This window comes from Callionymus lyra, chromosome 1 (assembly GCF_982586985.1).
Source record: "Callionymus lyra chromosome 1, fCalLyr1.hap1.1, whole genome shotgun sequence".
Lineage (NCBI taxonomy): Eukaryota > Metazoa > Chordata > Actinopteri > Syngnathiformes > Callionymidae > Callionymus > Callionymus lyra.
In genome coordinates, this window is record NC_141818.1 from 41,382,931 (window position 1) to 41,408,887 (window position 25,957).

Genomic DNA, 25,957 nt, shown 5'->3' on the forward strand with positions numbered 1-25,957 from the left:
CGCCTTTTCAGGGGTTAAAGAAAACATAAAAACTATTTTACTATAAGATGGCCCAACATTTGATTTGTCTAACTTTAAACTTTAAACATATTTTACACACACACACTTACTTACTTACATCGTTTTATGCCATTTTCAGCAAAATAATTTTAAATAATAGTTTAACTTGTTTATGTGAGCTAACAAAACAAGGAGAGTTTCTTGGCAACAGTCGCCAGAACGTTCACCTTCATTGATAGAGTACGGCTCTACTTCCAGTGATTCCTCAATATTCTGGATAAGGATTTTGTATTTTTGACTTTCTGTTTTTGCTCTTGCCCTTCTCTTTTGTATTTTTTCATTTTTAGTTTCCAGTTGTGTTCCCCATAATCCTGCCTGATTTTATTATATTTTACCAATATTCTCACCTTCTCTACACGTCACCATTGGTTGGATTTTGTGTGACGTTCAATTTGCATCATGTTTTTTTGTTTTGTTCTACTTCTGTGGTTTTTCTAACTGTTTCTGAACCTTATTATTATTTTCAGAGTCCACTAGATGGCGGTCTCTGCACTACTTTCCTTTGTTTTGAACAACTGTTCTAATGAAACATCGTTTTTAAACTGATGGCGCCACCTACTGACCTCTAAACAACATGACACTGTTTCATGAAGCTTCATCAGACCGTCACCAAGCTAGTATCAGAACTTTTACTATACTTTGTGATAACCATTCCACTTCCAACGCACAAAGATTATTATGTAAGTAAGTAAGTCATTTTTATTTGTATAGCGCTTTTCTAGACCAGGGTCACGAAGCGCTTAAACAATCAAAACAATATTCAATAAAGTATATACTTAAATATATACTTAATTAATACTTGAAAACTTTTGTACGACGCCAGAACATAAACGATAACGGCTGAATGTGATAAACATTGACGATGTGTTTCTTTATATACGCTGTGAACTGTTACTGATTGAAAAAAGGAGTCGAGAACCTTTGACTTTCACAGATCAGTCCCACTAAAATTGTGAAAAACCTTCCCGTCCGAGCATATGACTGTATTTGGTCATGTTTTTCTGCCTCAGATGATTTGATGAAAGTCAAGCTTTATGAAATCATTGTCGTGAAAAAAAATACTGCTATCAGACCAACGAGATTTCTGTGACATCGCCGTAAAACAAGATGTATTATTGTCGGTTTCACAACAAACTGTTGGTCTAACGTCGAGCGGGAAGGAACAGGAATGTGTGCGTGAGGAAGAAGCAGTCGAGGTATTGATGATGATGACGATGGTGGGAACTTCTGCTCGAGCCAGGAGTGGACAGAGTTAAGATGAAAACAAATAAAAAAAAGGGATCCCTGAGGGTCCAGAGTCCACACGGAGCTGTTGACGGAGAATCAGCCAGAAATGTGTATCAAGTCAAAGAGCGAGAGAGACACAGGGACAGCGCATACCTCTGCCAAGGAGATCATTTAACACGGCTATATAGCAGCACTTCTACTCCGTCTTCTCAACATATCCTCAACAGAAAAAGGCAAGACATCCTGCCAACAAATTCATGGAGAGAAGAAATGAAAAAAATAAATCTTGGTGTAGAGAAAAATTATGGATTTTATGATGAGAAGTTCAATGTGTTAATTTGCATTTCATTTATGAATTCAAAGATTGCTTCATTTTGTTGTTATATATTTTAAATTAAGCATTAATTGTTTTATATTAAATGACCTTCGGCTTCTTTTAAAAAGCCACATAAATGTTGGAATTGCTTATAGTTTCAGTTAATATAGTAATTTAAATGATACATTTGATGCTGTAGATGCATCAAAAAAGTTCATTATTATTACTATAATTCTTTATTATTGTTCTTATCTAAATGCTTTTCTATTTAAACCTGATTTATTTTATTTTTTAATCAATCTCATCTTGTCCTTTAGATGGGTTTATTTGTTTTATATAAATGTACATGCACAAGTGCAGAATTTTTTAACAACAATCACACATTTTCAAATATAATTGCTGGTATTTAAACAATTTTCAACCTTATTCAAACATTTTTTTCGACTGTAAACAAGATGCTTGATATTAAGATATCTAAATAGAAATGATAACACAGTCTTATCAGAAACTAGGGTCTACTTTAGTCCAAAAACTTCACGTCTTTTGCACGTGAAGCGTCTGTTGCTGGTGCTCGAGTTCACCTGTTGTTCAGGACCAGAGGAGCTGCACTGAAACCCCCTCAGCAGGTCTGAACACTTCCTTCCAAAGAAAAGGCCTCTGGCAGACACATCAGGATAAATAAGTCATTGTCATTTCATTGCACTCTTGTGTTCTCCTCTGATAAAGGTGTGAATCCTGCCATTCTGCATTTAAGAGTCTGACCTTTTTCCACCTCCTGCTGCTTGAAACTTCTTCTTAAATATACATTATATTTATAATAAGTGATCCATGTATGTTTGGGTAACATCGCTGTAGTCGCTTTGGACGTCGACACCTCCGAGCGATTCCACTGTGGCACTCGCTTGCATGACTTGTGGCAATATTATTTTTTATTCATACGAGCCAAAAGGAACAATTGAAAATTTATGAACAATCTGTCCTGCGACAACCGAGTGATTTCTGAGACTGTGGGGGTGTGAGTGTGGGGGGGGCGGCGAGGAAAGTTCTGCCTCCGTAAATCTATGGATCTGTCTTTTTAGCTTCAAAAACTAATAATAAATAATAGCTTCTCCTATATATTTATTGTTTAGATCTCTTAAATAGGTCAACATTAAAATAATATAAATAAATAATACAAGTACAACAATATTAATAATATAATAATAAACTGGTCTTGTATTTATTTTAATTTATTCCTTGGATGTGTTGTTTCATCTTATTTTATTACTCTGCTGTTTTAATGTATTGTGTCATTTTTAAGTGTAGTTGTTTGCTTTTATGTAAAGCACTTTGTAAACACTGTAAAAACATATTATTATTATTATTATTATTATTATGTATCTACACAATTGTCTTATGTTGCCTTTTCAGGGGTTAAAGAAAACATAAAAACTATTTTACTATAAGATGGTGATTTGTCTAACTTTAAACTTTACAAATGTTTGTATTTAATTTGAAATAAAATGTGTGTTTTCACACACACACTTACTTACTTACTTCGTTGTATGCCATTTTCAGCAAAATAATTTTAAATAATAGTTTATAATAAATACAAGTGCAAAATAATTTGTATAGTGTTTTTATTTTATTTTTTTTTGTTTATAAATAAATAGCGAGGAGGATAATAAAACTTTTAATCATGTTTTAATCGGAGCTGGCCCGTTTATATCACACTAGACTAATACTGCCATCTAGCGTTACTAAGTGTGTAGTGCTCACAAAAGCCAAACTGCAACATCCTGTTTCTGTCTTCCTTGCCGCTGATTGGTCAGTCGGTTGTTACCTTACCAACCAAATCAAAGATTAGAGGCGGGACTTAAGACTATTCCTGACGTCATACCAGGAAGTAAAAACATCAACAACACTCACTTTGGTGAACTTTGCTGCAACCAAAGATAAATACGTTTATATAACGTCGAATTTCGCCCAAACGGACCGAGTTTAAAGGCTAAACGATCTCCAGTGAAATTGTTTCACTGACTGACTTGTCGTGGCGATGATTGAAGAGTTGTTTACATGCTAGCAAGCTAACTATTGGTAGCTTAGCCTGCTAGCTTGTTAAAAAAGCGAGTCATATGAGCGGTTAATGGAAACCTCATGGATGAACATTCCTCTCTAGCGTCGGTCTTCACTTCGACCTGGTCGAGTTGACGATCCCTGTGGTTGGCGTTCGACAAAACGATGATAAATGTGCCCTTGAGCTACAGTTAAGGGGGTAGAAGCCACATTTTGTTGTTGGTATTTTAAAAGGCCTTTCTTGCATGTTCATGCCAACATGCCTTGTTCCTGTGGGAACTGGAGGAGATGGATTCGTCCTCTGGTGGTTCTCTTGTACATTCTTTTGTTGATAGTCGTCCTTCCGCTGTGCATCTGGGAACTCCAGAAGTCTGAGGTCAGTTCACTTTGAATTTGACTTTTTTTAAGATCTGTGATTTCAAACTAACCTTCCTCCAAACAAACAATGAAAAACCCTCCTGCAGTCACTACAGAATCATTTTAAATCAGTTGTTGACACATGGGATTATTCGTGACAATTGTTTGAGGGGTTATCTGTCATCTGTAGTAAAAGAAAGGTAAATCCCTTGCACATAAAGTACCTATGTATTAAGTTCATATTTGTATTGTTACTAAGTAAGTAAGTAATATTTATATAGCGCTTTTCCAGACCAGGGTCACAAAGCGCTTAAACAATCAAAACAATACTCAATAAAACATATACTTTAAAAGATTAAGATAACACAGAGATGTCCTTTAGATGGGTTTATTTGTTTTATATAAATGTACACGAACAATCGTAGAATTTTTTAACTACAATCACACATTTTCAAATATAATTGCTGGTATTTAAACAACTTTCAACCTTATTCAAACATTTTTTTTCGACAGTAAACAAGATGTTTGATATTAAGATATTTAAATAAAAATGATAACACAGTCTTATCAGAAACTAGGGTCTACTTTATCCATCCATATATAGATCCATCTAGTGCAGAGGAAGAGGAAGATCGTTGTAATTGTGTAAAAATGCTGCTATTTTCTGACATGAATAACCTCAACTTTTACATGCTACACACATCAGTAAACTACTTTGTCATATGTCGTATAATCCTTTCTTTATGAACACAGGTCGGCACTCACAACAAAGCATGGTTCATCGCCGGGATATTTGTCTTCATGACCATACCTATCTCATTATGGGGAATTCTCCAACATCTAGTTCATTACACGCAGCCAGAACTCCAAAAACCCATCATCAGGTAAAGCTGCAGTGCTTGGAAGTGTCCACATTCTTCCATTTAAAATGTCCTTTTTCTATTCTATTTTTTTTTCTAGAATTCTATGGATGGTTCCAATCTACAGTTTGGACAGTGTAAGTCTTGTCTTTTTAAAACCCTTCAGGGGAAATCTAAATTTGGCATTTTGTTATATATAAATATATAAAATGTTTCTTCATCAGTGGATCGCTCTCAAATACCCGAGAATAGCGATATACTTCGACACGTGCAGAGAGTGTTACGAAGCCTTTGTCATCTACAACTTCATGACCTTCCTACTAAACTACCTGGAAACACGATATCCAAACCTGGTGATGATGCTGGAAGTGCAAGAGCAGCAGAAACATTTGCCTCCTTTATGCTGTTGTCCACCATGGCCCATGGGAGAGTAAGTTGTGCTACTTCCCTGTACTGGTTATAACATCATGATTCTTCTTGAAGCAGTGTCATGTTGTTTAGAGGTCAGTAGGTGGCGCCATCAGTTTAAAAATGATGTTTCATTAGAACAGTTGTTCAAAACAAAGGAAAATAGTGCAGAGGCTGCCATCTAGTGGAATCTGAAAATAATGACACTGCTTCATGAAGCTTCATCAGACCATCACTAGTATGATGTTTCAGTCATATTGGAGCAACTGTCACACTTGGAGATGTCATTATTATTTACATGTTAAACCACGTTAATGAAAAACAAATCTTTTCAGGGTTTTACTTTTGAGATGCAAACTGGGAGTGTTGCAGTACACGGTTGTACGGCCGGTGACGACTGTAATCGCTTTGTAAGTACAATATGTAATATACAATGTCTCACATCCTGATTCCTCACACTGAAGATTTGACACAGCCTTTGATAAACTTATACTTCCAGAATCTGCCAGCTGTGCGGCGTGTACGACGAAGGCAATTTCAGCTTCAAGAATGCATGGACCTATTTGGTTATCTTCAACAACATGTCACAGCTGGTAATACTTCAACTTTGTACTGAAAAACAAAATCATGCGACGGTTTTAAATCTTGATAAATCTTATCTATTCAATGAGGTGTAAACTGCAGTAAAAAAAACAGTTTTGGGATCTCGTGAGCATAAAGTTAATATTTCACTCCCTTTGTTAACTGCATGATATAATTGTGGAAGAATTTGCTCCAGTACAGTGACCTACTTTTGAAGACCAACCCATTTTTCTATTGATTTATGATCCTTTAGTCACACGATGCTACCTTCAAACTATTTCTCTGTTTATCCAATAGAACATTTGTGCACACACAAACCAAGATATATTTGTACGCTATGAATATAACTTGGTTTGTGTGTGCAGTTCCGATAAGTAAGTAAGTAATAGTTATTTGTAAAGCGCCTTTCTAGACCAGGGTCACAAAGTGCTTGAACAATCAAAAGCAATACATAGTTAAAATACCTACAAATAATAATACCTACAACATAAGACAAACACAGGAGTTCCAGAAAATCAGGGAAAAGCACAAATAAAAATGTCTTAAGATGTTTCTTGAAGGAGTCAGTAGATCATTAAACACAGAGATGGTTCCAAAGCTTAGGAGCAACAGCCTTAAAGGATTTATCTCCTCTGGTCCTGAAGCGTGTTCAGGAACCATCAATAGATTCTGATCCACAGACCTCAGAGCCCGAGCTGGGATGTAAGGCTGGATCAGATCACTGATGTAAGGAGGAGTCTGACCATGAATAGATCTGAAAGTAAGAACCAGAATTTTAAAGTTGATCCTGAAAGAAACTGGAAGCCAGTGAAGAGTTTTAAGGATCGGAGAAATGTGAGTTCTTCTACTAGAGCGGGTCAGAATTCTCGCTGCAGAGTTTTGTATCAACTGCAGGCGACACAGATCCTTCTTGTTTAGACACCAAAATAAACTGTTACAATAGTCTACACAAGAAAACACAAACGCATGGATCACAAGCTCCAGATCGTGTTGTGACATAATTTTCCTAAATTTAGAGATTTTTCTCAGTTGAAGGAAACAGTTTTTAGTCAGTTTTCTGCAGTGTTGAACTAGAGACATGTCTTTGTCAAATACAACACCCAGGTTTCTCAGGCTCAGTTTGACAGACTGACCTAAATCACCCAAAGTACTGACTCAACCCTGGAACCTTATCATCAGGCGAAATAACCAGAATTTCAGTTTTAGTTTAAGTTTCGATAACTTTAGATCTCACTCAAATCTGCTTCTTTCCAATCCAAAATGTTTATAGCTAAAATAGAACCCCTTTTCTCCCCCCCTCTCTCTCTCTCTCTTCTCAGTTTGCCATGTACTGTTTGGTGCTGTTCTACAGAGCCTTGAGAGAAGAGCTTGGTCCCATCAAACCGGTTGGAAAGTTCCTCTGTGTCAAAATGGTGGTTTTCGTCTCCTTCTGGTAAAACTTCCCGCACTTCTTAATACACTTTGAAATACAATTCAGAGCAAAATGTGTCTTTCTAGGCAAGCTGTGTTGATCGCTCTGCTGGTTAAAGTGGGAATCATATCCGAGGAGCGCACGTGGGACTGGAAGAGCGTGGAGGCTGTGGCTACAGGTCTACAGGTGAGGTGAAGCACGTGGTTTCGAATTGATTTTCGGTTAACGCCCGACTCTCTTTTAGGATTTCGTGATTTGCGTGGAGATGTTTCTGGCTGCCATCGCTCATCACTTCAGCTTCACCTACAAGCCGTACATCCAGGAGGGCGAGGAAGGGTCCTGCTTCGACTCCTTCATGGCGATGTGGGACATCTCGGACGTCCGAGCCGACATCAGCGAGCAGGTCCGCAATGTCGGTAAGTGCTGTCGGTGCGAACCGCATGTCCAGGGCAGTGAAGTTCGATCTCTCTGGAATCTCTGGAGGTAAAAAGCTCGACTGACCGTCTCATGCTCATCAGGTCGGACGGTGATGGGACGTCCCAGGAACAACTACTTCAACGAGGCCCAGGAGGACGGAGAGCGGTCCGGCCTCCTCTCCTCCAGTTCCCAGAACGCAATCAGCGATTCTACAAACCACCCAGGGTCCCCGAAAGGTCAGTATGAGGGCATGGGGCGAACTTTGACCCCGCACTCTTTATCTGCGCCCGCCGGTTTCAACTCGGCAACTTGGGACGAGGGACAAGAAGCCAGACCGGATGACACTGAGGAGGAGGAGGAGGAGAGGACGGACAAATCCAACGACGAAGATTTAATCGTCATCACCTAAGAGAAGCCGTCGACAAACCGCTTTTCTGCTTCGGTCAGACCTTCCCCATCACATCATCTCAACTCATTCCAGATCTGGATTCCTCTGAAGGACTGGACCTCTTTAAGATGACTGAAAGAATGTAAAGGAAAGTGATGGAACGAATCATTTGTTCCGTTTGATGTCATCATGTTAGGAAGTGAAGAGCACAACACGTTCCTGTGATGTTAAAACATCAGCGACACTGCCTTAGATTTACCGAATCTCAACTATTTAACATGATCTCATGTATTTTGGAAGATACCAGAGAGAAGAATCAGAGAATTTATCTCTTAACCAGACACTGAGTGAAGATCAGAAATGGAATATGGTTTCTGTCGTTGTAGCGATTGACGGAGAAGCTGGAAGTAAAATTAGAGTTTAAAGATAATTTGATGAGGAAAATGAGGTGATATTCAAGTATCAACTGTCCAAGTCTGTTATTACCAATTAGTTATCTTTCATTTTGTTGTATTAACTCTTTAAAACGATTTTGTTTTCTTTAAAAGTTCATCTTGAGCTGTGTTCTCGTACTGTTTTTTTGTTTATACTTTGGTTGATGAAGCTTTACTGCACTGAGGTTATAACAACGAAGGAAGTGCAAGTTTTAGCTTCATTTTGAAGAAACTGTTCAATATGTGTTTTAACAAAATGCCCTAAGAAATCATTTGTGGAAATCCACAAAAAGCATTTTAATGTAATTTGTATTTAATGACACTGAAGACTCGTACAAGTGAGAAGACTAGACGTCTCTTTTATTCATACGGTTTTTGGATTAAGATTAAGACGTCCTTTTGATGGCCACACTTCTCCCAAAGTTCTAAAGAAGAGTTGAGCCACTTAAGTTCTGACATCGATATCTATATTGTCCTGTGTTGTTGGAAAAGACTCCAGCTCTTCTAAAAAGTGAACGGTAATGAGTAGTGATGCGCTGATGAAGCTTCATGAAACAGTGTCATGTTGTTTAGGTCAGTAGGTGGCGCCATCAGTTTAAAAATGATGTTTCATTAGAACAGTTGTTCAAAACAAAGGAAAATAGAACTTTCAAATAAAACATAAAAGTGTGTAAATCAAAATAAATATATGCATGAAAAACAATATATGAAAAAAAGGATAGTATAGGAAAAAAGTGCAGAGACCGCCATCTAGTGGACTCTGAAAATAATGACACTGCTTCATGAAGCTTCATCAAACCATCACTAGTAATGAGCAGCAGAAATGAAATTAATGAAAGAAAACCCTAACTTTAGGTGTTCATTTAAACAATTTTTTAAATCATTGGAGTGTTTAGATCTACGTTCATACAAATAAAAACAAACAAACGTATATTGCCGTGTGAATTTTGCACAAACATGAAGTTAATCACGCATTAAACAATCAGCCAGAATGTTAAATTCATGCCTTTATTGATTCACTACTCTGTCTGCTCTTGTTCAGAAGAAGGTAACGCTTCAGAATCTGGGGTGTTGTGCTCTGATGTATTGAAGCGTTCTCTGGAGTAAAGGTCGTGATGATTTGAATGCATATCTGCAGTCGGTGAACACAAATGGACCATGACTTCATGACGATGGATTGCCTTATCCGACTATTTTTATATGAAGAGTAAAATGAAAATGTTTGTTTTAAAAAAAATAAATCTCAAAATGAAAATAAGTTTCACGTTTTATTTTTCATAAAAAGTGCCACTTTAAGCTAAAAAAAACAAAAACAACGAGAAGAAACTGGAACATTTAAAAGAGGCGTTTACTCCATAGGAGGAGATTGTTTTTCTGCCACGATGGTTAACGTGCTCTTGTGAAGCTTCACCATCAGCTGCACCCAGTCCCCGACCTGGACCTCCAGAGGCTGCTGCAGGACCGCGGCGGCCTGCTTCCAGTGAGAGTTCGAGTCCAGAGTGTTGACGGTGGTCTCCTGGTCAAGGTAGATCTGGTACCAAAAGGGGATCGCTGTGATCCTGCCGGGAGAGGTCACCTGGACCTGAGGTACAAAGACACACATCAGAGGACATCACAACATGAAGGGATGGTGGTCCTGATCAGGATTTGTTGGTAGAATCTGTAAAATCCAGGCGGAATTTCAGGTTTTTAAACTTGAGCATATGTTACTACTCATGTTGTGAGACATATTAAGATGGGATTGGGTCAAGGCAAACGTCTCTTTTTAATCCTATAAGTTGTCATGAGTCGTCCTTTAACAAGAGGAAGTCAACAAGGGATGTTACATCGGACTTAGTTTTAACTCTTGTTAGTAAGTAAGTAAGTAAGGTTATCTATGAAGCACCTTTCCAGACCAGGGTCACAAAGCGCTCGAACAATCAGAAACAATACACAGTTAAATATATACTTTAAAAGGCCAAGACACATAAGAGGAGTCTCAGAAAATCAGGGAAACGCCTGCACAAATAAGAATGTCTTAAGATGTTTCTTGAAGAAGTCAGTAGATCATCAAACACAGAGGAAGATCGTTCCAAAGCTTAGGAGCAACAGCCTGGAAGGATTTCTCTCCTCTCTCTTGTATGTAAGGAGGAGCCTGACCTTGAATAGATCTGAAAGTAAGAACCAGAATTTTAAATTGATCCTGAAAGAAACTGGAATCCAGTGAAGAGTTTTAAGGATCGGAGAAATGTGAGTTCTTCTACTAGAGCAGGTCAGAATTCTCGCTGCAGAGTTTTGTATGAACTGCAGCCGAGACAGATCCTTCTTGTTTAGACACCAAAATAAACTGTTACAATAGAATAAACGAGAAGACACAAAATGCAGAAGTTCAGAAATATTTTGAAAATGAAATGAGAATTCCAACCAACAATTTGGTAAGGCAAGGTTTTTGAGGTGGTTTTTGAGCAAGAAATCTTTCAACCTCTCAAATCTTTTTGTCAACTGAGCTCCAGTTGCTACATTAAAATGAACAAACATCTTTGTCTAAAACTCTAAAAATGAACAGATTACTCTGAAAATAATCCCAACCCTTAGTCGACAGGAGGGCAAGTAGAAAATGAGTGAAGTTTATATCACTAGAAATGTATATTATCTCAAAGTGTTACTGAAAGAGTCTAAACATGACCTCACCTTGACCTCTCTGGTCGTGTAGTTTGCGGTGACATTCATGAGGTCAAGGACAAAAAGCTCCACAGCCTCACTCAGACGTTTGCACTCCAGCGTGGAGAAGTCCAGAAACACATGCACCGGCACCTGAAGAAGAGCCAAGACAGACGCGTCAAACTTTCCTGGTTATTTCTCACACACAAGTAGATAGAGCTGCAACTCTTTGGTGAACAGCTCGGAAAGAGTCGCCGCTTTCTTCTCGGCGGAGTAAACTGATGTTTCCTCCTCCCTGACACAGATCTCCGAGCCCGTCTTTTGATGTTTCTGGTGCAGATAGTCGTCTCGGAGCGTCTCAGGTCGTGAGGCGTCTTCTGTGACAGTTGCACAGGAAAAAAAAAAGAAAAAAGGCGTCCTCCACCGAGGCCTTCAAAAGGTTTCTAACATCTGCTTTAAACAAATGAGCGTCCCAGGGGAGGCCGGGGGGGAAATGGAAATCAGTTCTTATGCGGACAACGTGAATTCAAAGAGTCACTCGGAGTCACTCGAGACTCGAGTCGCGTTCCTTGTTCAGTAGGTCGTGACACGGTGACAAGACTTTTACCAGGACAGCTTAGCAGAAGTTATTTAGACTAATCGAAATGGCTGTAAGAAAATATCGATTCTGTACTGTATATATATATATATATACAGTATATCTATATACAGTATGTAGTTATCTCATGGTTTATATTTCAGTAAATTATCAGAATGTGGCAATATTGTTATCACAACATAGGATTGACAATACAAAAATCAAACAATTTGATTATTTTTTCTTTTCATTTTACAATTAACATGCAAATATTCACAGTGTTTGTTTTTGCGGCGCATTGAGACCTCTGTCATTACCTTCTCAGCGGCTATAGCACATGTGTCAAACCGGTCCAGTAAAGGGCCGGGGTGGTGTAGGTTTTTGTTCCAACCAGTCAAGCACATAAAGTTGAACCAATCAGGCGTCTGAAGACAGTAATCAATTAATTGTCAGTCAGGTGTTGCTTGTTTAAGCCGACACCTGATTGGTTAACTCATGTGTGCTTGACTGGTTGGAACAAAAACCTGCACCGTCTCGGCCCTTTTCTGGACCAGTTTGACACCCCTGGGCTATAGGAACAATGACTGAGGACGAGAGGATACACCGAGCTCAAGTAGCTTTTAAAACATGATATACATCAAATATCGATACACTTGAATAACTAACTCAGTTTTTACGATCCTGTATGAACAGGGTCTTTTTCATTTACTTTTTACATTAAAGGCGCCGACGAGGACGGCTGCCTCTTCCAGTAGCTCCGCAGCAATTTCTATAATTTTCTGTTTTTTATTAATTTTTTACTATAATCTTTTTAAATGGATACTTTTGAACATGGAAAGAATCGTCTTGTTTACTCAAGAGAGGATCTACTGTCGCTGAAGTCAATGGCACGGGCTGGAGATCGCCACAAGATCCCGATCGAACTTCAGCGCCGTTACAGAGGCTGTCGGGCAGGGAAGCGGCTAAAGGCTAAGCTAACGGACAATCGGAGACGTCACAGACCAACGATCCCAACGATCACGATGGGGAACGTCAATTCACTGACGAATAAGATGGACGAGCTGTCTGCCCTCAACAACCAGCGGATCTACAGAGAGAGCAGCTTGTTGATCTTCACGGAGACGTGGCTCACTCAGCTGACTCCGGACTCACACGTGGATCTGCCTGGTTTCAGCACCATCAGAGCGGACAGAGACGCGCGCGCGTGTGGGAAGCGCAGAGGAGGAGGTCTGATCATGTACGTGAAGAAACGCTGGTGTAGTCCGGGACACGTTACTGTAAAGAAAGTCTCTTGTTGTCAAGATTTAGAACTGTTGGCTGTCAGCATGCGTCCATATTATCTACCGCGTGAGTTCAGTCACGTGATCGCGCTGTGTGTCTACATTCCTCCGAGCGCTGCGGCTGCATCTGCCTGTGAGAAGATCCACACAATGACAGCTCGACTTCAGAATCAAAATCCTGACGCGTTTATCATCATCTCTGGAGACTTTAATCATGCCAACCTGGACTCTACTCTGCCTACTTTCCATCAGGCCGTGGATTGTCCCACCAGGAATAACAGGACAATTGACCTTCTTTATTCCAACTTGAAGGACGCCTACAGAGCCAAACCTCTTCCTCCACTTGGAAGGTCCGATCACAACCTGGTCCACCTTCAGTCACAGTACACTCCTCTGGTGCAGAGACAGACTGTGACCACTAAGACAATCAGAAAGTGGACACCAGCTGTGGAGGACGCCATCAGAGACTGCTTTGAAACAACAGACTGGGATGTGCTGCTGAGGTCTCATGGTGAGGACATCGAGGGACAGACACACTGTCTAACAGATTATTTAAATTTCTGTTTGGACGTTGTCGCCCCTACTAAGACTGTCCGCTGTTACCCTAATAATAAACCGTGGGTAACAAAGGAGGTCAAGGATGTCCTTAACAGGAAGAAAGTGGCATTCAGGAGCAGAGACAGGGACGCCATGAGGTCAGCTCAGCAGGAGGTGAAGCGATGCTTGAAGGAGGCAAAGGACACCTACAGGAGGAGGTTGGAGGAGAAGCTGAGCCGAGAAGAAATAAGAGAGGTCTGGGATGGTGTTAAAACCATCACTGGACACAAGACCAAGGCCTCTCTGACTGCAGTGGACACGGTGGATGAGGCAAATGGACTGAACAACTTTTTCAACAGGTTTGAGCAGGTCACCTCACCCTCACTGCTGCCCGCCTCAGGACCTGCCCCACCTTCTTGTGCCCCCCCCAGCTCCACAGAACCACTTCCCAGCTTCACCTCACTCCAGGTACAGGATGTACTTCGGAGGATTCGTCCAGGGAAGGCTGCTGGTCCTGATAAGGTGTCTGCTCGACTGCTAAAGACCTGCGCTGCTGAACTAGCTGAGCCACTCCAGCATGTCTTCAACCTCAGTCTACGGCTGGGGAAAGTACCAACTCTGTGGAAGACTTCCTGTATCGTTCCAGTCCCTAAAAAGATCCGACCGAGTGTGCTGAACGATTACAGACCGGTGGCACTGACTTCGCAGCTGATGAAGACACTGGAGCGGCTGGTCCTCAAACATCTTACGCCACAAGTCCAGCACGCGCAAGACCCCCTGCAGTTTGCCTACCAGCCAGCAGTTGGTGTGGAAGATGCCATCCTTCACCTCCTGCATCGGACCTACTCCCACTTGGATAAAGGAAGCGGTTCAGTGAGAATCCTGTTCCTGGACTTTTCTAGTGCCTTCAACACTATCCAACCCACTCTGCTGCAGGACAAACTGACTAAGATGCATGTGGACCCTGGTCTGGTCTCCTGGATTACGGACTATCTTACTGATCGACCACAGTATGTCAGGCTGAAGGACATCAAGTCTGACACTATGGTGTGCAGTACAGGAGCACCTCAGGGGACAGTACTGGCCCCTCTCCTCTTCACCATCTACACTTCAGACTTCTGCTACAACTCAGAGCTGAGTCTCGTCCAGAAGTATGCTGACGACACTGCCATTGTTGGATGCATCAGGGACAACAGCGAAGACGAGTACAGGAGTCTGATACGTGACTTTGTGGACTGGAGTGAGAGGAACCACTTGCAGCTGAACACCTCAAAAACCAAGGAGCTGGTCTTGGATTTCGGGAGGTCCAGGACAAAGCCACGTCCAGTGTCCATCAGAGGCGACGAGGTGGAGATAGTGGACAACTATAAGTACCTCGGTGTGTGGATGGACAGTAAACTGGACTGGTCCTGCAACACAGACCATGTGTATAAGAAGGTTCAGAGTAGACTGTACTTTCTGAGGAGGCTTCGTTCATTTAACATCTGCAAGAAGCTCCTCTGCATGTTCTACCAGTCTGTGGTGGCCAGTGTCCTGTTCTATGCTGTGGTGTGTTGGGGTGGAAATGTGTCCAAGAGGAGTGTCAACAGGTTGGACAGGTTGATCAGGAGGGCTGGTTCTGTGGTTGGAATGAAGCTGGACTCACTGGTGACAGTTGCTGAGAGGAGATCATTGAACAAACTACTGTCCATCATGGACGATGACAGTCATCCTCTCAGCACTGTCATCAGTGAGCAGAGAAGCAGAATGAGTGCACGAATGCTCCTACCCAGGTGCAAAACAAATAGACTCAGGGACTCATTCATCCCTCGGGCTATTAAATTGTACAATTCTGAGTTCGGGGGCAGGAGTGGAGTGAGAGTATCTGGATGTTCTGTTCCATGTTAGTCTTTGTATCTTTGTCTTTGTTGTTTTTCTTTCCTTGACCTATGTTCTTTGTCTTTGTCTTTAGACTTAGATTGTGTCATCTTGTTCTTCCTCTTTATGTTCTTCTTATTTTATTTTTTATGTATTATTTTTTATTGTTTATGAAAAATTGCTGGCTATTGTAAAAAAACAATTTCCCAAAGGAGACCTCCTGAGGGATCAATAAAGTTTTACCTTACCTTACCTTACCTTTTTTCTGGCATTGAAATCATGTTTAAATGTGTATCATAGTACTCTCGTGGTTTATTTTTCAATAGTAATAGTAATAAGTGTGTATAAAGTAAAAAGATTTAAAAAAAAAATGTAATTGGCAATTAACACACACACTTACACAGGGTTGTTCATTGTTGTGTTGTTATAAAGTTTCCGGCTTCTACTTTTTCCTCAGCGTAAGAAACTATGCAAGATCCTCACATGAACTAAGGACGAGAGGATACAGTGACTCCAGCATCTTTTAAAGCTGATGATTGGACATATTTTGGTTTCAAAACAAAGGAGAGCAGTTGCGACTTCGTCAAGAGTCATGTGGTCTGTAAATTCTACAACACCAGAGTCAAGTACTCGACAATACTACACATATACACTTGTTACTACAGTATCACAATATATCGTATTGTTGCCGTGTCGTGATACATGTTGTATTCACAGATTCTTGCCAATACACAGCCATATACAAAATGGTATATTTTATGGCTTTGCTTCCTCAACTTACTGTAAACTGGTTGATGAACGGAGCTATGTTGAACCCTAAAGTCGGCTCTTGACCCTGGACGGCGCTTTCCAGCAGCAGCATCTGGGAGTCCACCAGCATCCCGCACACGATTATCTTCTGTGGGAAGATGCTTCCTCCGTCTTCCAGCAGACACCTGATCACCCAACAGAAAACGTTTGCATCGTTTTCAAGGCTTTATCTTATGTGAACTGAGGTCCTTCACCTTGCCAAGGAAGCCTTCTCCATCAGCTTCTGCCGGATCAGCCCGCAGGTCTCCACACAGTCCAAGATGATGGCGCTCCACAGCTTCTCCCGCGACGGCCTCTGTAGCTTCCCCTGCTCGTCCTCCATGTTGTTGAGCCAGAACTCTAGATGATCCTCCGGGATGTGGTTGGACCGGGCGAGTCTTTTCAGAACCTCCTGCTGCTTCGTCTTCTCCACGGAGCTGAAGGCCTTGACGCCCCCCAGACTGGCGGCGACGAGGGACAGAATGGAGAACCCCTCCGACACGTCCAGCACGTAGAGAAGGTCCGTGAGCGGGGAGCTTCTCTTCAGCTGGGAAATGACTTTATCCAGGGCGGTTCTGAACCTGTCGTGGTAGTCATGGTTGTTCAGAAGAGCCATTTCTGAACTCTCCATCGTGCAGAAGTCTTGGCCTTGGTTTGTTTGCAAGCAAGCTAAAGCGCTGCACAGTTCTGCCTCTGGGTTGGGTTCTTCGGGGTTCTGTTGAGCCTGAGGGTGACCCCGTCTCTCCACGGCGACGCTGCAGAGCCTCAGGTACGCGTCCTTGCAGGAAACCTCCACGACAAGTTGGTCCTGTGGTTGGAGGATCAGCCCTGGAAGACATACTCGATTACAAAAGGAGACAAAAACCTTTACCGGCCGAACAAAGGTATCGTAACTTACAGGAATTCTGATTTTTATATCGTCTATTCGATCGTTTAGGATTAATTTAATATTAATCTGTATTTATCCTTCACAAAAAAATCACCATTGGTCAAGGTGACCCAAAGGCCCGAAAACAAATGCGTTTGTGATATCCCTTGTGTTGTCTCAGGGTATAGGTGAACAACAACAATAACAAATGTTTTTGTGGTAGGGTCACCCTGACCCAGAGACAGCACAACAGTTGTTTTTTTTCGGGGCCACCAGATCCTCTTAATCTTGACACAAGGGTTAAACACTGACCTCTCTATATTTCAAAATATCAACAAGACCAAAGATCTACTAAACCAACCACCTGACAGGCCACATTAAAAGTCCCGGTTAAGAAAAGGCAATAATACAACAAGTCCGCTTTTTAACCTTTTAGTGACGAAAGGATTTGATATTTCAAACGACTCCTTGAAGGTTTATCTTCTCTAGAACATCCAAACATCGTCTGAGAGCAGATAACTAGGCCCTCGTATCAAAACCATTTTAACACAGAGCCGATGTATCGGTTCTGATGCAATAACTGCTAAAGAGCATCGCCATTAAAAAAATGGTTTAGAAAAGCAACAAAATAGAATAATAAAGATCTACAATAGTAACAAATTTAAACTGAAATACAGTTTACTTCTCTTCCCATTTATACCTTCTGTTGTCACATTTGTTTTCGGGCCACCGGGTCACGTTGACCCACAGATAATACAAGGGTTAAGTTGCAACACTGTCAAACACTCACATTAATGTTGAATATATATTGCAAAAGGTTATTCATCATGGAAAAGGGGCCAAAAACCGTCAAACTGTGCTTAACTGTAGATAAAAGTTTTTCATCTTCTTGTTCACTTTAACATTTTTTTACAAAGTCCTTTGTGTGCCAAACCTATATAAGGTAAGGTAAGGTAAGGTAAAACTTTATTGATCCCTCAGGAGGTCTCCTTCGGGAAATTGTTTTTTTCCAATAGCCGCAGAAAATACAGCAATTTTTCATGAAAAATAAATCAAAATAAAATAAGAACAAGAACATAAATAGAAAGAACAAGATGATACAATCTAAGTCTAAAGATAAAGAACATAAATCAAAGAAAAACAAAAAAGACAAAGGATACAAAGACTAACATAGAACAGAACATCCAGATACTTTCACTCCACTCCTGCCCCCGAACTCAGAATTGTACAATTTAATAGCCCGAGGAATGAATGAGTCCCTGAGTCTATTTGTTTTGCACCTGGGAAGGAGCATTCGTGCACTCATTCTGCTTCTCTGCTCACTGACCATCTTAAGGTAAGGTAGTCTTACCTTACCTTACCTTAAGATGGTCTCTGAGTGTTCACTTTAACATTTTTTACAAAGTACAAAATACTGTAGTATAGCTCATCTCCTATTCCTGTTAAAGGATTAAAAAAAAAAAAAGGGTTCAGAGAAAAGAGCCAGCCGATCTCCATCTTTACATTCCTTCATTACATCTTATATTATTATACATTATGTTACATAATCTACTTTATTGGCCGTTCCACCACGTTCAAAGATTCCACAACCATCGGTGTGAGATGATGGCAAACGGCAAAAACATCAGAGAAGTGAAAGTAGGTGATGTCGAAGGAGGAGAGTGGAGGTGGGGCAGGTGAAGCCAGACAGCCAAATGAGATTCGCGGGAGCAGACAGGGAGAAGATTCCTTCAGGAATAACATCTGTTCGCGTCGGCGCGTAAAGCGCCGAGATCATCGGAGACATTTGGGAGTGATGCATATTTATTGACCATAATAATTTCATGAACACTAAAGAGTGCCACATGCGATCACGCCACACAAGATCGCAGCCCGGAAAACGGATGTTCCCGATCAGCGGGAATGCGGCGAGGAGGCCTTGATGCCGCCAGTTAGCGGGGGCCCAGCAGGCTGCTGTTGAGACTGCCTGCTAGAGGATGTTCCACGACGCCAACTGGAACGTGTCACTCTCTGTCTCCGGCGGTTAGAGTCACCCCTGACGGAAGCTTTGATGACCTGGGTGGATTCGAAACGTTTGGCGGATGGCTTGTTAGCGACCAGTGCCCCCGTGTGGCGTAGGAATGCATAACAGTAGGACAATTTCAAGGGACAAATATTAGTTAATTCAATCATTTTCAACCTCATTTTCTACATTGAAGGCCTTGGATTTTCAAACCACTGGAGCTGGATATGTAAGTAAGTAAGTAAGTAATTTTTATTAGTATAGTGCTTTTCCAGACCAGGGTCACAAAGCGCTTAGACAATCAAAACAATATTCAATAAAGTATATATTTTAAAGATCAAGATAAAACTGATAACATAACAGGAGTTCCAGAAAATCAAGGAAAAGCCTGAACAAATAGAAACGTCTTAAGATGTTTCTTGAAGGAGTCAGTAGATCATCAAACACAGAGAGAGAGGAAGATCATTCCAAAGCTTAGGAGCAACAGCCTGAAAAGATTTCTCTCCTCTGGTCCTGAACTGTGTGCGTGGAACCATCAGTAGATTCTGATCCACAGACCTCAGAGCCCGAGCTGGCGTGTAAGGCTGGATCAGATCACTGATGTAAGGAGGAGCCTGACCATGAATAGATCTGAAAGTAAGAACCAGAATTTTAAAGTTGATCCTGAAAGAAACTGGAAGCCAGTGAAGAGTTTTAAGGACCGGAGAAATGTGAGTTCTCCTACTTGAGCGGGTCAGAATTCTCGCTGCAGAGTTCTGAATCAACTGCAGGCGAGACAGATCCTTCTTGTTAAGACAAGAAAACAAACTGTTACAATAGTCCAGACGAGATGAAACAAACGCATGGATTATAAACTCCAGATCATGTTCCGACAACATTTTCCTAAGTTAAGAGATTTTTCTCAGTTGAAGGAAACAGTTTCTGGTCAGTTTTCTGCAGCGTTGAACAAGAGACATGTGTGTGAAACATCTACATTTATCTCCACTAATGGACATTAGTCGATTTTCTTTTCTACCTTGTGATTCATCTAAACATTTGTGGCTCCGCGATTATATTTCACAAGTGTATTTTCGTTAACCGTGGTCGTCCTACCTTCAGAGATGTGGTCCGGGTAGATGGCTTGCTCCCAGCAGGTGTCCTCATGTGGTCCAGTAGACAGGGTGTGCTCTTCATCCAGATGCAGCTGGAACCAGATGGCCAGGGCGTCCAGTTTACCCCCCTGGATGACAGGCAGTCGAATCCTCTTAACCTCCCTGGAGGTCAAACTCTCCAGCTCCTGTGTGAGTTAGAAGGTTTTATTTAAATACTTTTGTGTCGTCAAATAACTGTTTACAATAAATGAGACTCCACAACCACCACAACTTAAACAAATCATTTTTCTGACTCACAATGGTGTCAGAGTCTCGTAAATTCTTTGTTTTGCCATTTTACTGTGTTTCCATTCGTCTACAAAATGAGCGATAAATAAGATTCACGAACAAAAAATATATTTTTGTTATAATGAAAACCTTAAATACACAGCTTTGCACAAAACACCAAGGGCCTCATGTACTAAGAAGTCGTAAAAAGTATAGTTACACGTGTGGATATTAAATTATTATCGTAATCATTATATCCTCCGTGGCTAAAGGAACAATTGAAATCCCTACATAGTCTGAGGATGAGAGGATACAGTCGACTCCAGCAGCTTTTAAAGCTGATGTTTGGACTTTTTTTGGTTACAAATTATTCACAAACTTATAATAAATATGTTCTCATTCTCCAAACTGATGTATTGTACTGTATTTATTAAGACAACATCGATCGTTTTATACTGAACATTTTAATCTGCCATTTCAAGTCTTTCTCTACGAGAGTCACAGACGTTCTTGTGAAACAACATCACGTCAGTTTGATCAAAGTGACGCTGGAGAATAAAATCAGAAGCTAAAGTTTCCCTCATGTGATCACGTGATCGGAGGGATCTCCTTTAAAAACACACTTGTATAAATAGACCGTCACATGATTTGTTCATTTGTCATTTGAAAACAAAACGCTTTTATTTTATAAATAATAAGAATTTGCGCCACACATTTATATGAAGCTCAGATGATAATCTTCACAACATCATCAATAAGGTAAGGTAAGGTAAAACTTTATTGATCCCTCAGGAGGAATGACCGGTTTACAGTTTTATTCTTGTTAAACTCCATTTTGTTTTAAATAAGCCCCTGATCCACTCTGTAAATAAAGCATTTATGTTAATAACCGTGTTGAAAAATATAAACATTTACACGAGAGCTCTTTTGCATTCATTTACATTTAAGTATGTGTTACAAGTCAGAAATGTTGAAATTAACAAATAATAAATGGTAATCCAGTTTATATACATGATTAAAAAAAATATTCCTGATCGCGGTGAGAAGAATCATGAACTCTGGTTCATTTAAATATGATTTAAATATAAATAAATGAGGCGGTGGAAAGGGACGAACAAGGCTGCGATTCATTCCACGTTGATTAGGATGAACAAAGGAGAAGTGCTCGTATTTGTCTGGATTTCAATGTCCAACCGGTATAAGTATAACACAAATTAGAGTAGAGAAATCTCAAAAAACTGGCTACAACAATGGAATGTTTGCTCACTTTTTAATAGAAGCAAACAAAAACCTTTGGAAGTCGCTTTGTTTCTGGCATCACATCTGCATTAGAATTTCTTTCCTTTTTTAATTTGCAGAACCTGCAATTTGAAAATTGCATTCTGAATTGAGATGTTTAATTGAATTGGAAAAACATTGTTCAGCTCCAGTCCTTATGCTTTTTTTAAACTCACAAGTACTCTGGCTTACAAACTTCATTTATTGTCTTGCCGTCGTAACACGATTAAAAGAAATAAATGGATAAAAGGAGCCTGTCGGAGGATGGAGGAGAGAAGTGCCCGACCAGAGAAATATGTGAATACATAATTTTTTGATTAACATCTATCACAGCATAAATCTACCGAAATTCTTGTGAGATTTTCAAATAAAATGAGATAACGATGGATTTCAACTCCTGGACAGCTACACATGTTCCCTACTAACAGTTTTTAGCTTGTTACTATCTATTTAAAGGGCAACTAATGTGAAAACTAAACTCTCCTGACTCCCATGTTTCAAATATTAAAGTCTTCCTCTCCAAGATGCAGTAAGTCCCTCATCATGACCATGTTTTTAACGTTTCTTTATAAAGTTCTCCTTCGTATGAAATCTGGGCGAACGAGAGGTTACGAGAGCGGACTCCATTATGATGTAATAATGAACATTATTGACCAATCACAGCAGAGAGGGCGTGGTTTTGATAAGCAAGATTTCACCTTTAGAAAAAGTGTCTTCAGTGGGCGGGGCTTAAGATCATCTCTTCATCATTCATGTAAATATTTCAATGATAAGAGAGTTTTGTACAAACAGACACAAACTGATGAGTCCAATCCCAATTTAAGACACTTAAATCAATGCATTACTTGCCTTTTAACAAATAGTAGTCTGATTTTTCAGCACAAAGTTCCAGTAAACTAAACAAAAATAAGTGTGATAGGAGTACATTTCTACTCAAGTGTAAACGTGAAGACGCTTCCTCTCACCTGTACGTTGTTAAAATCAATGCTGAGGGCATTGAAAGGCTCCGTCAGGGCCTTAAATCCTCCAGGGAGTCGGCTCAGCCTCTCCGTGGTGTACGGCTCCATGGAGTCGTCGGGCTCCAGGCTACAGCTCACGGGACTGCACAGCTCTCCTGCAGCCGCCAAGGACAGACCCCCGAGGTCGGGAACACGAAGCCTGGGGGGGAACAGAACTCAGTTGGTTCACCCATGACTGCATAACTACCAACAGTTACCACTAGTGAGTGAGATTAAAACCCCCTTTTTTTGAGGACCGACCTGTGATGCCGCCGGATCTCCTCACTCTCGACAGCCATGGTGAACACGGTGGCTCCGGCAGGTATGACCCGACCGGTCGCAGATTGTTCGCCGGATTCGTTCAATCCTCTCTATCAAGAGAGCAGCAATTTTTACTTTTGTAAAACACATTTTAAAATGTTCTACTACCTGAGGAGGAAGTAGTAGATGATGCCAGGCATGAATGAGACTTTCAAGGATCCCTTCTCCAAACAACCCGGCATCGACCGTCTCTGTCACCACTAAGGAAACCCTAACAGATCATTAAAAATGTGATCAGATTTGAGAAAAAATGTGCAAAAGGAGAAGAGACACTTTTACCTTTGTGGGATGTCCTTTGGAACTTCCATGTCTAGCGATTTCTTGTGCATTATGTTGATCTGACCTTTCATCCCGTTTGCAGTCAAAACCTCGCAGGCCAGGTCATACATGGTTTTCGAGAGCTCGCACGCGTATACCTCGGCAGCCCCAGCCTTTTTGGCGCACATGCTTAGAAGACAGAACCAAGAAATGAATAAGGCCGTTAAAAAAATATCGATGCAGAGAGAAAATACTGTATCGAAATATACTGTGTCAATTCTTTTTTTGGGGATTCAAATCTTTTTTTTTTTTTAGTTAAACTTCTGGCCAGTAGATGGCAGCAACCAGTATGTCCTCCGCGGCTAAAGGACCAATTCAATCCCTACAAAGTCTAAGTACGAGAGGATACAGTCGACTTCGGCAGCTTTTAAAGCTGATGTTTGGACACGTTTTTCATTCAAAACAAATTGAAGTAGTTATGACTACGTCAAGAGTTATGTGGTCTGTAAATTCCGCAACACCAGAGTCAAGTACTTGACAATACTAGACAAATATATCCTTGTTACGGCAGTATTATAACATATCGTATGGTTGTCCCTGCATTGTAAGGTAAGGTAAGGTAAGGTAAAACTTTTGTTTGTTTTGTTTGTTTTGTTTTCCAATAGCCACAGAAAATACAGCAATTTTTCATAAAAAATAAATAAAAATAAAATAAAATAAAAACAAGAACATAAAGAGAACATACATTGTGATATGCATTGTATCGCCAGATTCTTGCCAATACACAGCCATAGAAATGAGAACTAAATAATAATATATACCTCTATTTTATCCATATTGGGGAAATTTGAGTTGTTACAGCAATTCACAAAAAGATTAACCATACATCCAAGTTCGATTAAACAAATAGTTCACATAGTAAAAGTAATAATAAAAACAATAATAATAAAATGAATAAAAACAACACAATAATAGAGCAAATAATCATAAATATGTTGGGGGTTTGGGATCACTTACGAACACACCGCTCACAAATATAAATATTGTGGTGTAAAATTCCTCACCCCAAGATCCCAGTGCCAGTACCTATGTCAAGTACAGTGCTGCAGCCGCTCTGGACCGCCTTCTGGATGGCCTGCTGGTATTTACGGTTCCTGCCGTGGTCGTTGAGCATGAGGAAGTGCCAGCGTTCAACCAGCCAGTTGGCCACGCGGTAGAAGTTCTCTCGGGCTTCTGGGTAGTTTGGTTTGATTTTCAGGGCTCTGTGAAAATGACCCGCAGCTTCGTCCCGAAATCCCATTCTGCATACACCAATTGAAAACATTGAGTGCATTAGACCAGGGGCCACAGTATATACTGCAACTGACTAAGGGGCCATCAAGCCAAAAGAAGGAAGGGGCTTTAATACGATGGGAAATAGGATTAGAAAAAGGATTGTGAAATAATTTATAAACAAGTGTAGTTATGCCATGATAACATAAATACATCTAAATAAGCAATTACATAGTGTTATATTTTATTTTAAATACATTTAATGAAGAAATATTATATGAAAACTATATTTTTAAAGGTATTATCCCAAAAAGGACACATGAAAAATAGATAAATTAAGGATTTTTAATGACTTAAATGAGAAAAATCATAAATTGCTGGCAAATTACATCAATATTTAACCGTGACCTCATGAGAGCAGCATAAATACAGTCAGTCAGACCGTGCCGTGCCCACGTCTGGTTGAGACGCATGGAGAGGAGAGACGGTGTTGGACCAGGAATATTAGAAACAAACCTGAAGAGATGCTCTCCCATGCTGTTCAGAATGACCTCGTCGGCGGGGAAGACTTCAAGCGCTTGCTCGTAACAGTTAAAAAGGTCCTGAATGCGGCCGACGGAATCCAGTTCCTCTGCCCACTTAAAGAGAGTGAATCGAAAAGAGTCCTGCAGACAGTAGACAAAGTAGTTTAAAACGACTATTCGGCGAAGCAGGCAACTATTTCCTAAAAGGTTGATCACCTTTGCCAGGTCCTTGAAAACCGGGGCAAGGTTGAGGACCAACAGATAGTGCACGAAAGCCGTTCCATAATCCTGGTTGAAGAGACATTGTTGGGCACTTTCCAGTGAACTTGACACCAGCTCATTTCTGGCAGGATCTTCTCTGCGACGTCTGCGGTTCCGTCGGCTGTGTTTAGGCTTGGCGTTGGTGTTCGGCATCCCTGAGGTTTGGTTAGATATGATCAAAACATGCACACTTGTCTCAGTGGGTCTGACCACAAATGTAAAAATAACATAAGAAAATAAGTATTTTATCATTAAAATGTAAGCAATATTTATGTTTAATGTTTGTTTCTCTCAAACGAATCAATGGGTCTTTTGAGATGCCAAACAATATCAACCATCTAACATCGTGCATAACTGCAAAAATACAAGGCAAAACGTCTAATATTTTCAGTTGTTGAATTACAGTTTAAGTTTAAACTTACTGTTCAAATCGTGATGCTATTTTGTCAGGAGAATTACGGCATTATCAACCTTTTTCCAAAGAAAACAAATGATTTATTCTTTCCTCCGAGTTAAGATGAAACTCAAAGGATCGCTTAATAAACGCGTAATAAATACGATCCAAACATATATGTATGTTTACATCATTGCGCGCTAGTGCACCTTTCCTGTGGCTGCACGA

General features: G+C 40.5%; 2 protein-coding genes across 3 annotated transcripts in view; one reads left to right on the forward strand and one right to left on the reverse strand.

Moving 5' to 3' along the window:
* The first annotated feature begins 3,495 nt into the window (after nucleotides 1-3,495).
* The window catches only part of tmem184c (transmembrane protein 184C), a 176,018-nt gene continuing 153,556 nt past the window's right edge, over nucleotides 3,496-25,957 (forward strand). The window contains exons 1-10 of one of the 2 annotated variants that reach the window (XR_015713344.1): nucleotides 3,496-4,034; nucleotides 4,769-4,899; nucleotides 4,976-5,012; nucleotides 5,100-5,305; nucleotides 5,619-5,693; nucleotides 5,783-5,876; nucleotides 7,185-7,297; nucleotides 7,363-7,462; nucleotides 7,521-7,692; nucleotides 7,795-9,033. Coding sequence is in view for 1 of the 2 variants with exons in the window: in XM_087808117.1 (XP_087664243.1) it covers nucleotides 3,918-4,034; nucleotides 4,769-4,899; nucleotides 4,976-5,012; nucleotides 5,100-5,305; nucleotides 5,619-5,693; nucleotides 5,783-5,876; nucleotides 7,185-7,297; nucleotides 7,363-7,462; nucleotides 7,521-7,692; nucleotides 7,795-8,102 (1,353 nt within the window). In the remaining variant the exon portion in view is untranslated. Of the gene's footprint in view, nucleotides 4,035-4,768; nucleotides 4,900-4,975; nucleotides 5,013-5,099; nucleotides 5,306-5,618; nucleotides 5,694-5,782; nucleotides 5,877-7,184; nucleotides 7,298-7,362; nucleotides 7,463-7,520; nucleotides 7,693-7,794; nucleotides 9,774-25,957 lie in introns of those variants that run through there. The other variant, XM_087808117.1, reaches the window with a different exon arrangement.
* On the reverse strand, nucleotides 9,771-25,956 carry prmt9 (protein arginine methyltransferase 9). Its single transcript, XM_087808070.1, has 13 exons — nucleotides 25,758-25,956; nucleotides 25,291-25,490; nucleotides 25,067-25,215; nucleotides 24,343-24,579; nucleotides 23,300-23,467; nucleotides 23,129-23,231; nucleotides 22,961-23,070; nucleotides 22,667-22,859; nucleotides 20,158-20,341; nucleotides 16,411-17,023; nucleotides 16,188-16,341; nucleotides 11,186-11,308; nucleotides 9,771-10,097 (listed from the first exon to the last, which is right to left on the reverse strand). Exons 2-13 carry the CDS (start codon nucleotides 25,486-25,488, stop codon nucleotides 9,864-9,866), a joined length of 2,466 nt encoding a protein of 821 aa, XP_087664196.1. The 5' UTR covers nucleotides 25,489-25,490; nucleotides 25,758-25,956; the 3' UTR covers nucleotides 9,771-9,863.

Coding starts and splice junctions, on each gene's coding strand:
- prmt9 (XM_087808070.1), bottom strand. CDS start 25,488: ATGCCGAACACCAACGCCAAGCCTAAACACAGCCGACGGAACCGCAGA. Junction 25,216..25,290: donor TTTTCAAGGACCTGGCAAAG/GTGATCAACCTT, acceptor TACTGTCTGCAG/GACTCTTTTCGATTCACTCT. Junction 23,071..23,128: donor ATCTACTACTTCCTCCTCAG/GTAGTAGAACAT, acceptor CTCTCTTGATAG/AGAGGATTGAACGAATCCGG.